This window comes from Schistocerca gregaria, chromosome 6 (assembly GCF_023897955.1).
Source record: "Schistocerca gregaria isolate iqSchGreg1 chromosome 6, iqSchGreg1.2, whole genome shotgun sequence".
Classification (NCBI taxonomy): Eukaryota; Metazoa; Arthropoda; class Insecta; order Orthoptera; family Acrididae; genus Schistocerca; species Schistocerca gregaria.
Genome location: NC_064925.1, coordinates 214,739,879 through 214,755,059, shown reverse-complemented (window position 1 = coordinate 214,755,059; position 15,181 = coordinate 214,739,879). Strand labels below are relative to the sequence as shown.

The window sequence follows — 15,181 nt, the reverse complement described above, 5'->3', positions numbered from 1 at the left end:
ACAAACTCCATTGACATTCTAATTTACACTATTTTTAGTTTGTTAATGTCAATAGGCATTGGTTGGACCAGACTGCTACAGTCATCGGTCCCTTTTACCAAAACTTCAAACACCCACACAGAATAAAAACGAACAATGGAGACAACAGATGACACAGGACAAGACAGACAGACAGACAGACAGACAGACAGACAGACAGACAGACAGACAGAGACCAGACAAAAGGAATTACAGTGGTTGGCCAACCAAAGAGAGAAAAAAGGAAAAGCCAACCACCTAGAAACGCACTAAAAAAAATAACGCAGTCTAAAATCTTAGACCAAAGGCCAGACTCAAAACAAAAAAACAAAAAAAATGACAAACACTCAGATTAAGTGGTAAAAGCCCCCTGCCCCAATAAAACGCAAAACTGAGCCTGCCATGGCAGTGTCATCTGTTGAAAGGTCAGGCAGCGCAAACGTCTGCCTGAGCACAGCTAAAAGGGGACAGGCCAACAAAATGTGGACCACCGTCAAAGTGGATCTGCAGCGACGTAGAGGCGGGTCCTCACGGCGCATTAAGTGGCTATGTGGCATCCGTGCGTGCCTAATGCGCAGGCGGCAGAGGGCAACAGACTCCTTGCGAGAGACCCGCAAGGAGGAGCACCACGCACCGGTAGTCTCCTTTATGGCCCGAAGTTAGTTTGGTGAAGGCAGGGTGTGCCATTCTTCACCCCAGGTCGAAGTACATTCTGCCGCAAAACTGCCCTGAAGTCACTCTCCAAAAGCCCAATCGATAAAGCTGGTGCACCGACAGCCTGTCTGGCCAGCATGTCAACATGTTCATTGCCTGGGATGCCGACATGACCAGGGGTCCACACAAAGATCACAGAGCGGCCGCAACGTGCAAGAGTATGGAGGGACTCATGGATAGCCATCACCAGACGAGAGCGAGGGAAGCACTGGTCGACAGCTCATAAAGCACTCAAGGAGTCGCTACAGATAACGAAGGACTCACCTGAGCAGGAGCGGAAACACTATAGGGCACAAGAGATGGCGAACAGCTCAGCAGTGAAAACGCTGCAGCCAGCCGGCAATGAGTGTTGTTCGTAATGGTCCCTTAGACTGAGCTCATAACCGACACAACCAATCGAACCGTCAGTGTAGACAACGCCAGAGCCCTGATACGTGGCAAGATTGGAAAGAAAGCGGCGGCGGCAGCGGCGGCCGAAGGTCTCTGGCGGGACCGAGTCCTTGAGGTTCTGTGCCAAATCGAGCCGAAGGCATGGGCGGGGCACACACCACAGGGGTGTAAGCACAGGGGCCCGGAAAAGAGGTGGATGAAGGAAAACCCCAAGCCTGGAGAGAAGCTCTCTGATGCGAACTGCTATCTTACAACCCGACCGGGGCCGACATTCTGGGAGATGGATGACTGACAGGGAACAGGAGATGATAATTGGGATGCCCAGGCAAGCTACAAACGTGTGCAGCATAAGCGGCCAGTAAACGTTGGCACCGGAACCGCAGTGGAGGGATACCTGCCTCCACAAGAATGCTGTTCACAGGGCTAGTCCGGAAAGTTCCAGTGACAAGTCGGATCCCGCTGTGAATGATAGGGTCCAGCACCCGCAGAGCAGAAGGGGCTGCTGAACCACAAGCCAGGCTCCCATAATCCAGATGGGACTGGATTAACGCCCGGTAGAGCCGTAAGATAGTAGATCAGTCGGCACCCCAGCTGGTGTGGCTCCAGCAACGCAGAGCATTAAGATGCAGCCAACACACAAGTTTAAGCTGTCGAATATGAGGGAGCCAAGTCAACAGGGCATAAAAAACCACACCCAAAAACCAGTGTGTCTCCACCACAGCAAGAGGTTTTCCGTAAAGATAAAGCTGTGGCTCAGGGTGAACCGAGCGTCGCCGACAGAAATGCATAACGCAGGTCTTGGCAGCCGAAAATTGGAAGCCACGCGCTACAGCCCAATGCGGATAGCACCCTGCAGCTGACGTTCAGCAGCTACAATGCCAATGAAGCTGTAGTAGAGACAGAAGTGGTCAGCATACAAGGAAGATGAGACAGACGTTCCCACCGCCAAAGCGAGCACATTAATTGCAATTAAAAACAGGCAGACATTTAAGACAGATCCCTGCGGTACCCCATTCTCCTGAACGCGGGGGGGTGGGGGGGGGGGGGGGACTATGGGAGGCCGCAACTTGCACGCGGAAGGTACGATGCGACAGAATATTTCGTATGAAAATCAGCAGGGGACCCCGAAGACCCCAACCATGAAGCGCAGAGAGGATGTGATGTCACTATGTCGTATCGTGTGCCTTCCGCATGTCAAAAAAAACAGCGACGAGGTGCTGACGGCGGGCAAAGGCCATACAGATGGCAGACTCCAGGCTCACCAGATAATCGGCGGTGGAGCGGCCTTTACGGAACCCACCCTGAGACGGAGGCAGAAGGCCCCGAGACTCTAGTACCCAACTCAACCGCCGGGTCATCATGCGTTCGGGCAACTTGCCAAGAACGTTGGTGAGGCTAATGGGGCGGTAGCTGTCCACCTCCAGTGGGTTCTTGGCAGGTTTCAAAACGGGGATTACGATGCTTTCCCGTCATTGTGATGGGAGCTCATCCTCGACCCAGATACGGTTGTAAAGGTCGAGGAGACGTCGCTGGCAGTCCGCCGAGAGGTCTTTGAGCATCTGACAGTGGATGCGATCTGGCCTGGGAGCAGTATCAGGGGAAGCGGCTAGACACTTAGGAATTCCTACTCACTGAACGGAACATTGTAGGATTCAGGACGACGCGTGTGAAATGAAAGGCTCCAACGTTCCAACCGCTCTTTCAGGGAGCGGAAGGCCAGTGGGTAATTTTCAGAAGCAGAACTCAGAGCAAAATGCTCTGCTAAGCGGTTTGCAATTATGTTGGAGTCGGTACAAACTGCTCCGTTCAGTGAGAGCGCAGGGACGCTGACGGGTGTCCGATAGCCATAGAGGCGCCTAATCCTGGCCCAAACCTGCGATGGAGAGATATGGAGGCCAATGGTGGAGACATACCTTTCCCAGCACTCCTGCTTGTGTTGGCGAATGATGCGGTGGGCCCGCGCACGGAGCCGTTTAAAGGCGATGAGGTGTTGTAATGAGGGATGCTGCTTGTGAGGCTGGAGGACCCACCGGCGATCTTTAATCGCCTCAGCGATCTCAGGCGACCACCAAGGCAAAGTCCTCCACCGAGGGGACCCAGAAAAACAGGGAATGGCAGATTCTGTGGCAGTAACGATGGCGGTTGACAGGGTGAACCACCGCATCAATGGCGTCATTGGAAAGAGGCTCAATAGTGGCAATAGGCATTGTCCCATGTAAAGTATGCTTGTACATAAAAAAAATATACTAAGAGTTATTACAATCTGTTTTTTGGCTAATAATACGAGTCCCTGACTACCAATCCATTCTGTGAAAAGTGCACATCAGTTTTCGCAATATTTGCGGTACGAGTTTTACGTGATTCACCGTGTGTGAGAGACGAAATACCCTCAGACGTCTTGAAGAACGTAATAATTCCAAGGAAGGTAGGTCATGAAGGTGTGAATACTATCGATCTATCAGCTTAGTAAGTAGTGCTGATAAACCTTGCTCGAAGTATACGAACTTCCTGCATGCTGTAATAGCTTGTGTCAGCAACTTCTGTTAATCAGCAGAACGAAAATTTAGTTTTTTGTTCTATTGTTTGCACGACGTTTTTGGAGGAGAATGGAAACCTAGTAAAGCTGACCATGGAGAAGATCAGTTGAGATTCCAGAGAATCACACACTTCTGCAAGACACTCTGGTCCCAGCTGGGGGATGCTTCGGTAAAGTAAAGGGACGAAGTGATGCCCAAGTTATGGGCATTTGTTTCACTAAAAAAAGGTTTCGGAAATCCACTTCACCCTGCATATTCCTGCTTATGGAGCTCCATCCGCGTTTTGTACTGGACAGATTTCATGGGTGAGACGTTCAGTTATACAGTGACTTGCAGCTGTCTTTCCCTTATTTTTCGTCACTATCTTCTTCAATGACCATCCAACATGATCATTCAACACCCTTTTTTGTCTGCGTTAGGTCTTAGCGGACTGATTTCCCTCTTCACCTGTATGCAGTATAAGTCTTCGATAAAATGCCTCTTAAAACATGAAACACTCTGCTATCTTTGTTACAGAAGCAGCTCCCATACTAGCACCAATGAATAGTCCATGTTCGAATTCATTTAGTTACGCTTTAACACAACGGCAACTACACAGAACACGGTTTTGTCCACGACTGATACTTGCGACGTATTGAGGGTACTGTAAGGTTGTCGTTTGTGGTCAAATACAACAGCGCAACCTGCCGTATTGCCTAATATCTTCATTTTTCTCATTGTTTCCGTATTTTGTCCATTCACGCGTATTTTGTCCAATTCATGTACATTATTTACGGTAACAGAATTATTTTGAACATAATTAAAGAATCCCTTGAAAAGCGATTGCGTAAAGAACGGGCCGGTTTTAGGGCACAACGCAGTTGTGGTGATCTTATTAACACTCTTAGGGTCATTTTAGAGCACAGCAAAGAATTCCAAGCAACCATGTACCTGGCATTCATTGATTTTCAAAAGGCCTTCGATTCCGTGAAACAAAGTGCTCTGGCAGGTGTCGCGAAAGTATGGCATACCACAGAAGATCTTAAACATCATAAAAGATCTATATGATGGCTACAAATGCTGCGTACTCTGCAAGGGAAATATGACAGAGCCCATGAAAGTAACAACAGGAGTCCGGCAGGGTTGCAATTTGTCACCAACACTTTTTCTACTCGTTCTAGTCTCTTATGAGAAGAGTCACAGCAGGCAGGAGACGAGGAATCCAGTGAGGGATCCACGAACGTCTGGAGGATTTGGATTTTGCAGACATAGTTTTATTAGGTCCAAGGCTGACTGATATGCAAGCTAAATTAAACTTGCTGAAGGAAGAAGCAGAGACTGCTGGCCTCAAGATAAATGCTAGCAAAACAAAGGAAATGAGAGTAAATTCAGGGAACATCGAGGAGCCACTGTTAATAGGTGAACAGCGGGTAGAGACTGTCACCTCATTCCTGTATCTTGATAGTATAGTGGCGGAAGATGGTGGAGCTGGAGATAACGTGAAAAACCGCATTAAAAAGGCAAATGCTGCCTTCTTACAACTGTATCCAATATGGAAAAATAGAAATATCACGTACAAAACAAAAATCCGCATTTTTAATACAAATGTGAAGGCTGTCCTTCTGTACGCCAGTGAAAGCTGGAAAATGGATAAAAAGATAACATCCCAGTTACAAAGCTTCATAAATAGATGTCTTCAACGCATCATGAATATCTGGTGGCCAGAAATAAAACATGTAATGAGGAGCTCTGGGGAATAACAAACCAGACACCTATAGAAGACCAGATACGAGAGAGAAAGTGGAACTGGTTGGGGCACACCTTGAGAAAACCAAATGGAGCCATCGAGAAAAAGCATTGGAAGGGAATCCCCAGGGATCAAGGAATAGAGGAAGACCAAGGGGCACATGGAAGAAGACAGTGGAAAGGTAAGCAAAAAGAGTTGGCAAGACCTGGGTAAAATTGAGGCAAATGGCCAAAGAGACGGATGGTGAGTTCTCCTGGATGCCCTATCCCCTCATAGGGGCCTAAGGAATTAAGTCATTTGTGGTAACAGTCAAGAGAAACTAATCTGTCAATGTCGGTAATTATTAGATTTAAGAATTCAAAAGGAATAACGTGAACCTTTAAGTTGATGAAACTTACCAGTACTTCTGGAGTCTATACATCTGGCAGCAATCAGTGGCGGTTATCCATGCTGCTATCATATGATGCTTTTGGCGAGCTCTGATGATGATGCTGCTGCTGCTGCTGCTGCTGGTGCTGTATGTAATTGACACCACCTCTACACTGGGTGGTGGCAACAAATGTAAATGTTTATCTTCTGTGGAAATAGTGACCACATCATATAGTTGGCTAGCTACGAATTCGTCCAGTTGAAATATCTTATGCTACCGCAGATTACTGACGCTCTTTCCAGTGATAGAGAAATGAACAAGCAACAACATGAAGGTTGGGCGTTTCACTGGATGGTGTCACTTCGAGACTGTGTGTCTCGTGAATATTGTCTGTCACTCCCACAAGATATCGCTGAGGGTCTAAACTGTCATTCTTCTTGCTGAGCCCCTGTGTCTGAACCGCAGTCTGTGACGGTAGGATCTGGTGTTGGTGACACACACTGAGGATCCGCTGAAACTGTGGAAGGTGATATCGCAGTTGGCACTTCACGCTGGCTGTTACACCTTGTGGCAGCAGTGGGTATTATTGACACCTTTAGTATTACACCAGGATTAGCACTGTAAGGTTGTGTTACGGTTACAGGAGATTGTCTTCGATCGTTGTTAGCCACAGATACCCATGGTGTGCTCGCAAACCCAGGTGGAGGAAGGACAGGAGAAGGAATATAGTTTGGAATTCCATGTGTTGAGGCAAGTTGCGGTAACATCATTGATCTTTCAGAGAAACCTAGTGTGGGTCTGGGTGTGATGACTTGTGGAGCAGGCATGCGATGATTTCCAGAATGTGGCATCTGCCTTTGGATGGCATGTGATGAAGCAGAAGACTGAGGTAGCTGTAGCTGTAGCTGTACTGGACCATGAGGTGGCTGGCTGCCTGTGGAACCCCCTGAGAGATCAACTGGCTGCACCTTACCTGGTTGTGTTATGAAACTGTTTACATTCGTTACAGTTGATGGATGTGGTACCTGCTGCCTCAACAGCAAATTTGACTGTTTGTCTTGGACTAATTCAATGCTGCCTGTTCGTTGAGTTTTCCAAAATGACTCTTGGAAAGGCGAGCTTCGCATTAGAGCAGTTTCTTTCCCAATGCTTGAGACGTTTCCCTTCGTAGTTACTTTAGAGGTTACTGGCTCTTTGTGTGTAACATTCGAAGCTGTGTTTTCAACTACCTTTGAGGCACATTGTGCTGCTGCAGAAGCCTGAAAGTCTGAAAGGTTAGACAGCATAGAAATTTCCACTGAAGACTTAGGAGCTGTGGTCTGCGTGCTTGCTGTAGTTGGTGCCACCGGTGTTGTGCTAACAGAAGGATTTATAGGAGTAGTGCCAGGCAAAGAATCAAGATGGCCATGCTGGAGGCTATTTGCATCACTGCACCCAGTTTGAACTGCAGGTACTGATCTTACCGGCGCCGTCGTTACCGGTCCGGCACTAGCAGATTCCACTGCAGAAATGGTCTGAGGACACGAAGATTGATATGAGTATGGTGCCGTAAAATGTGTGCTTGATGTTGGTAACGGAAACCCTGTCGGATTTATCGAATGACTTGTTGGATGAAAGGCAGATGGTAAGGAATCGGAGTACATCCAATATGGAGACAGTGCCGAGTCGCACCCACTGCCAGCTATTGGCACTGTCATCGCCGATCTGACACCAGTTGTGTGTTGAGCACCTGGGCGTCCGTAAGCAAAAGACGTCCTACCGAACTCGGTGGTTCTGCTTGATGTTGATAATCCGAACACCGACGGATTAACAGTTGGATATGTTGGCTCAAAGGTAAGTAGGGACGTATCAGGTGGTGTCCGGTAGGGAGGCTGTTCTGAGTGGTTTGCAGTCCCAGCAATCGGCACCGATTGTTCCTGCTGTGGCATTGGGGATCTGACTCCAGCAGTTAACTGTACGTCGAGAGGTTCGTTATCATAATGGATGCCTAAGGGTTCAGAGTCACCAGCAGCCGATGCAGTTCTTCCTCCATGGTATGTTGAAAGTGTGGGATGAAGCAGCGGTTCCGATTCCATTTCGAAAGAATCCAACAATGTACAGCCTTCAGAATCCGTGGTCACATCCTGAAATATCGAATAGTTATGTTACAGATTTATTTCTAGACACAAACAGTGCGATAGTAACTGGTAAATGCAAAAGTCAAAGGCTGTGACATCATGAAAAGTTAAGACCTTTTATGGAACTCTGCAGACTATAACAGAACAGCAATAGATAATATAAAAAACCACAAGCCTGACTTAGTGCTACATATGATTCCTGCAACAGCCAAAATCTTTCTACAGATACTGTATGTGAAGTGTAAATAATGGTTATTAGGATTTTACACCACTGCTCGCAAACAGAACTATTTCATATGGTTAGAAGACCAAGGACAACAGACGGAAAAGGCTCGATGATATTCTAACATGGGCGAGGGAGGTAGCACAAACCTGTATCATCTTAGTGCTTATCAGCTGATGTTTGGAAGCTATGGTTGGGAGTATCAGTTTGGTAGATTCAATCACCTGATGGGAATAATGCTTGTGCCATTGAATTAAAATGATCGAACTGACCAGTTTCCATCATCCTTTGGATATTTTAACTCTTCTTAGTTGCTGCAACTGCAAAGACCGACAGGAGAGAATTTCCACCTAATGCCAGAGTTTTTATTTTCGAGAATCAGGAGGAGCTACTAGATTGAGAAGATAATGCGAAGAGAGTTATTTTATTCGAAACTGTCCAAAATCCCAGAACAACCATAAAATTTAGAAGAACCCTATTTCACATAAAATTTAACAAAATTTATGGTATGTTATACGACAATTATGTGGCACTATCTGCACAAAATATGAGGCAGAACAATGAAAAACAACCACCAAAATTAGTTCAAAGTGTGAGCTGAATGTGCGTTTGTATTAAGATCTGCCGCTCATAAACCAACACTTTCTCCCTTTCTGCATGGTGACGGGGATTAATCACCGTGGACCCAGATTCAGTTCATCATGTTACAGACAGCGGTACGCGTGGAAAGTGTGCGTACCATATTGGAAGAATTAGTCCTTCCCCACAGCCCTCGTGGGTGTCAGTCTCCGTTCTCAGAATAGGTTCATCTTTTATTTCTAGTACTTTGATTTGTGAATACTGAGCCGCCAGCATTTACTATTCCGCCACGGAGCAGAATAGAGGCAAGAACTGTGGCCACTTTTTGTTACATATGGCTGCAGTTGATAAAACCCTTGTTCTTTGAGCTATATTTTGTTAAAGAAATTTAATTAGGGTTTCTCACGCGTAGCCCTGTTCAGTTTTGATTTTCGAGCGATAGTTTGATCTTAGTTCCCAGCGTGAATCAGCATTCCGAGTTACTGGTATATGCCCAAGTTACTTTAAGCTTACTCGTAGGATAAACAAGGTTTAGATTTTAATGTTTGTTACTGTTATGCACGTCTTATTTATTTACGAAAGAATTTTATTTTAATTTTATGTCTCCTTTTGGGCCCACGCGCAATTATGAGAAATAAATGCTTTAAAGTGTTCGTTCTCTTTGAATAGTGATGTGTGAAATTTTTCTCTTTGGTGTGTTAGTGTGGTAAATTGCCACATTTATTTTTTAACATTACTAAGTGAGAGTTAAAGGCTGAGGGAGCCTCATTCATTTCTGTTTTTGCCTTGTGGATATGTCGTAAAATTGTACATTGTGTGTGTTTTAGAGCGGAAAATAGTTTTTATTAATGCTTATTATTATTATTATTATTATTATTATTATTATTATTATTATTATTATTATTATTATTAAAAAAATAGTTTTGTAATTTATTTTCTTTTACACATGTTGTTCCTAGTCAGATGTAAGAGACCCTTAAGACCTTAAACTGGCCAGAGTAAGCAATAAATAAATAAATTAATAAATAAATAAAAGCTAGTCAGTGACGAGATTCGGGTAACGTTAGTATTCTCAGTGAAAATGAATAATTTCAAGAGCAGTTGAATGGAATACTCTGAACAGCATGCAATATGAATTTAGAGCTAAGCGAAGGATGCAAGTAATGAGTAGATGTGAGATTGGTAATGAACTTAACAAAACTGGCATCTCAAAGGAAACAAAGTAATGTGTTGGATGCACTAAGAACATGTTGATGAGCACTCTAGCACTGGGAAACAGCCCTTTCCTGAGCAAACGGAATCAGTATCAAGCTTCAGCATTAATGTGAGGACAATTTCTGAGAATGTGCGTTTGGAGCACAGTATAATGTGACGGTTAACCATGGATTATGTAAAAACCGGAAAAAATAGAATCTAATCATTTGGCATGTGGTGTTACAGAAGAATATTGAAACTTAGGTGGACTCTTAAGGTAAGGAATGAGTATGTTCTCCGCAGAATCTGCGAGGAAAGGAATTTGTAGAAATCTCTGAGAAGATCAGACAGGATGACAGGACGAATGGTACGACTTCGGGAATAACTTCCACGATAACTGAAGGAGTTGTATGGCATAAAAACTGTAGGAGACGATGATTGAGATACATCAAACAAATAATTGAGGTCGTTGGAGCAATTCCTGCTTGGATGAATATATCGACGCAAGCCTGATGGGGAATATTTTGTTATCAAAGAAGCATATTACAGGGTATCAGAATATCGATCTTTTAGTGTACGATTTGCCCAAGATTCATGCAGTCGATAAAAGCTGTATGTTGTTTGATAATCAAAACAAGATGCAATTAAATTGGAAATCTAGGAATATGGCAACAAATGGGCACCGAACAGTACAAGATCTCTATCTGTGTAGCACATACCGGTCACAACCAAAGGGAAGCTTTGTTCCAAACATCTTAAAACGCATGCCTTCGACGTGTTCCTGACTGACAACTCTTCCTGGATATGGTAACCACGTACATCTGCAATAACTTACATTATTCTCACCAAAGACCTACAACGAACTGTCGGTGGGAGAGGAACCATTCTTGTTTCTAAGATAATCTAGACTTAACTATACAGTTATGCGATCAGAACGATTTCTTTTCGTTGGTTTTCTGATTTGCTTAAAGTTATCTGGATCTTCTAATGAAACATTTTCTGAAGACAAACAGTATTTAACTTATCTCTCCAAAACGTTCCCTTTAGGTGGCTGTGTGAACTAGTTTCATGTACTCGTAGCACCTAAAAATTGTCGAATACCAAAGTCACTACGCACAGTAGAAAAGCAACAGAGACGGTTGTGACAACTTACTAGCTGGAAGTAAGTGCGTCCTGCATCTCGTCCCATCCTGCGCCTTGGGGAGGGCGACCAATCAGCATATGAGTGATACTGATCTGCAGTTGAGGGTGACCAATCAGTGTACGATCGGTAGCGAGCCGCAGTTGAGGACGACCAATCAGCGTATGAGCGATACCGAGTCGCAGTTGAGGACGACCAATCAGCGTATGAGCGATACCGAGCCGCAGTTGAGTACGACCAATCAGCGTATGAGCGATACCGAGCCGCAGTTGAGTACGACCAATCAGCATATGAGCGATACCGAGCCGCAGTTGAGTACGACCAATCAGCATATGAGCGATACCGAGCCACAGTTGAGGGCGACCAATCAGCATATGAGCTATTCTGGTCTGCAGGTGAAAGCGACCAATCAGCATATGAGCGATGCTGGGCTGGAAGTGACCGATTCCGGGCCGCTAACCAGGACGGCGAAGTAGCTAGCATGTGTTGTTGGCTTTCAGCCCTCTGCTGCTGAGGTGGCGCTGACGTCGTCGTTGATGAGACCTCTCCATTCCTCTCAGGGCTTGGCTCACGTTCCAGCGGAGCAGATCTACCGGAAGGTGCCGCATCGAACTCTTCACCCTGTAAGGAGAACAGCAATGTCAATCAGGTGCCAAACACAGCTTACATGGAATATTTGTACAGACAGTTTAGTCTTCACTGCACTACACATTTTAGATAACAATGATGATGGTGTGATTATGAATGGCGTTTCCCAGGGGCTCTCAATCAACGAGCCTTAACATTATGTCCTAGACACACAGCTCGTGACGAATATTATGTATTACAATAAGGTGGCAGAAGTCATAGGATAGCTATATGGAGGTATACAGTTGGTGTATCATCGCGTACACAAGGTATAAAATGGCAGTGAATTAGCAGAGCTGTAGTTTTTACTCAGGTGATTCATGTGAAAAGGGTTCCGAAGTGATTATAGCTGTACGACGGAAACTGACTTTGAACACCAAACAGTACTTTGAGCTAAACCCACTGGACGTTAAATTTCGTAAATCATTAGGGGAATTCAATAGTCCGAGATCCACAGTGTCGGGAGTATGCCGAGAATACCGAATTTTAGACATTACCTGGCGCCAAGGGCAACGCCGTGGCTGACGGCCTTCACTTAACGACTGAGAGCAGTACCGTTTACGTAGAATTGTCTGTGCTAATAAACAAGCAGCACTACGTGAAATCAATGTCGTACGTACGAGGAACGTATCAGTTACGAGAGGGTGGGAAATTTGGCGTTAATGGGCTATGGGAGCAGGCGATCGACCCTAGTACCCTTCTAACAACACGACATTGTCTGCAGCTCCTCTCGGGGCTCGTGACTCGTTTGAACCCTGAACTGGAAAACGGTGGCCTGGTCAGACGAGTCCCGACTTCAGTTGGTAAGAGCTGATGATAGGGTTCGAATGTGGTTCAGAGACCCTACGAAGCCATGGATCCAAGGTAACGACGCACTGTGTAAACTGGTGTGGGCTATGTTTACATGGAATGGTGTCTATCCTCTGGTCCAACTGAACTTATCATTGACTAGAAACGGTTATGTTTACCTACTTTAAGACTATTTGTGGCCATTCATGGCACTTTTTACAGATGTGCCATGTCATCAAGCCACAATTCTTCGCGATTGGTTGATGAACTTTCTGGCCAATTCGAACGTAAGATAGGCAACCTACACTATATTTACAGGACGTGAAATCTTTTACCTGCAACACTTGCGCAATGATGGACGGCCCTAGGGCACCATGAATTAATAGTTCTGCAAGGGGCGTCCAACAACTTGGCCATGCCTCGTGGAATTGCTGCACTACGCGATATATATATGATATAATAGAGATATAATAGAGAGATAATAGAGAGATCCGACACGATAGTAGGAGATATCCCATGACTTGTCAGCTGAGTGTGTTCATATGTACCCTTATTTCTAACCAGGTTAATTCTTTACTAGGGCACAAATGGAAAGAATGAACAGTTTCCAAAATACAGAAAAGAAGTAAGAATAGAAACCAATAGAAGTAATCGAGCCATTGCAAATACCTGTCCAGAATACTGGGCATTTACACTACATAACGCAAGTACATGCCCAACACTTATCCTCATCAGAATTAATACTGACAACAGTGTACGATTTGCAGGGGGGATGGGGGGGGGGGGTATTTCCCCCCCTCTGCATCAGACCATCCCCTCCTCTGGTTTTAGTTTATCCGTCCCAACCTAGGATGTTTATTTCCCACACACTGGAGTAAATCTTTACATATAATTTAAATTTGTGGAGCCGAACACTGAAAGTCTTTAACAAGTCTTACTATTAATATGTTTCAGTTTTCTATCATCAGAAGAAGTATAGCTTTTCACAAATGTGCCTCTATGTTTTGAATTCCCCTCGTATACCTGTGTGTAGATGATTTTGTAAATAAGCTTTACCTATATTGTACTTATAAAGATATACCAAGGGATCGCTTTTCTGATAGTGGATACGCGTGAATAGTTAGTTTCGGCATTAACATCTATTTATAAATAGCTGTTTAACCATGTGTAACGCCACGGTCCAAGCTAGTAACATATATAATTCTAATAACCCCCTAAGACATCTCCCCCACTGGTAAAAGCACAAATCGCACCCTGACTGACAATTACTGCAACTGAAAAAGAAGAGAATCGAAGCGTTTGAGATGTGGTTCTGTAGAAGGGTGTTAAAAATTAGTTTGAGAAGGTAAGGAGTTAGGTGGTTCTCGGCATAGTAGGCGAACAACGAATATATGAACAAGAAGAGGGGGTACATTGATAGTATGTGTTAAGACATATTAGTAGTGGGAGCCGTAGAAGGTAGGAACTGTAGGGCAAGCCAAGATGTAGGGTGTAAGTGCTACCCTACGATCAAGAATTTGGTGCAAGAAGGAATTCGTGGTTTGTTGGGGAAAACCAGTGAGGAAAGTGATGGCTGAGTCTGCACCATAGATTAAGATCTGGACGGAACTTATGTTTTTGAAGAAGCGAACGTAAGACTCCAAACAGCATTTTCTACCAAGGAATAAAACTGTATAATGTATTGCACAAGGACCTTAAAGAGATTACCAAAGTGAACGTATCTGAAAAGGCACTTAAATATTTGTTTAACAATAAAATTTCTACGGCGAAGGATTACTTAGTAGGTGTTTGGTAGTAAGTGTCTGTGTCTGATGAGAAATAAAACAATATTTCTCATAATGAGTCAAAAATTTTATTCTGGTAAATCATCTTTATGAAGTATATAATTTATCTTCTTTCAGAGCTCAGCATCTCATTCATTATCGAGCGTGCCGAGTACTTTTAGACAAATAAATGGGACGTTCCGTTATACAGAATCAAAGACAAACCTTGTCGCTATGGTCCTGATTTAAGCTGACGGGGTACGCAGTGTTATATCATTAATTACTGTGTGTGTAGTATGTGCAGTGATTGGTAGTGAAAGTGAATGAACTACCTGTTACATTATTAACTAATTTCTTTGAAAAATAATATTGTACACAAGGGATCAACTAAAGAGGTAGCACTTTTTTGAAGACACGACGTCGAGCATTGTAGAGGGAAATCGTAAAAAACTGTATAAAATAAGAGTTCGAAAGTGCTATCAGCAACCTAGCTCTAAAGATGATTGTCAGGAATAAACACTCGCAATACTTAAGGGGTTGGGAGGGGAGAGGGGGAGAGGAGGTACTTTGCTTCCATCTTTTGAAAATACTGTAATCTAGTCCGATACTATTAATTTTAAAGTTTCGAAAAAAATATTTGTGCTTAACGATGTGTTTTACCAATTTCTATACATTTTTAAAAAATTTCAGTTTCGCTTAATCCACAAACTTAAGTCTCACTAGCAGTTGATTTTTTGCAATGTACGTCATTCAATATTTTCTGTTAAGGATCTTACTCAAACATCAGTATCTCTCAAAGATATGCTGTGAGTGAAAGCCAATCATAGTTAACGATTCTGTACTTTTTAAAAAGTCTGTAGTTAAGTCAAGCATAATTAATTTTTTAATTTTTTAAGACAGGCATAACGTACACCTCACCCCCTCCCAGTAATATACTCTAAAGTACGTTGCTATTGCAAGGTTTAAAAGGAGTGGGTAACAAAAGTGCAGAAA

General features: G+C 44.1%; 1 protein-coding gene across 1 annotated transcript in view; it reads right to left on the bottom strand.

The window, feature by feature from the left end:
- Positions 1-15,181, bottom strand: part of LOC126278562 (mucin-5AC-like) — a 68,224-nt gene that overhangs the window by 14,530 nt on the left and 38,513 nt on the right. The window contains exons 4-5 of the mRNA XM_049978756.1: positions 11,022-11,630; positions 5,784-7,878 (exon numbers count right to left, since the gene is read on the bottom strand). Of these exons, the coding sequence (XP_049834713.1) occupies positions 6,184-7,878; positions 11,022-11,630 (2,304 nt within the window). The 3' untranslated portion in view covers positions 5,784-6,183. The remainder of the gene's footprint in view (positions 1-5,783; positions 7,879-11,021; positions 11,631-15,181) is intronic.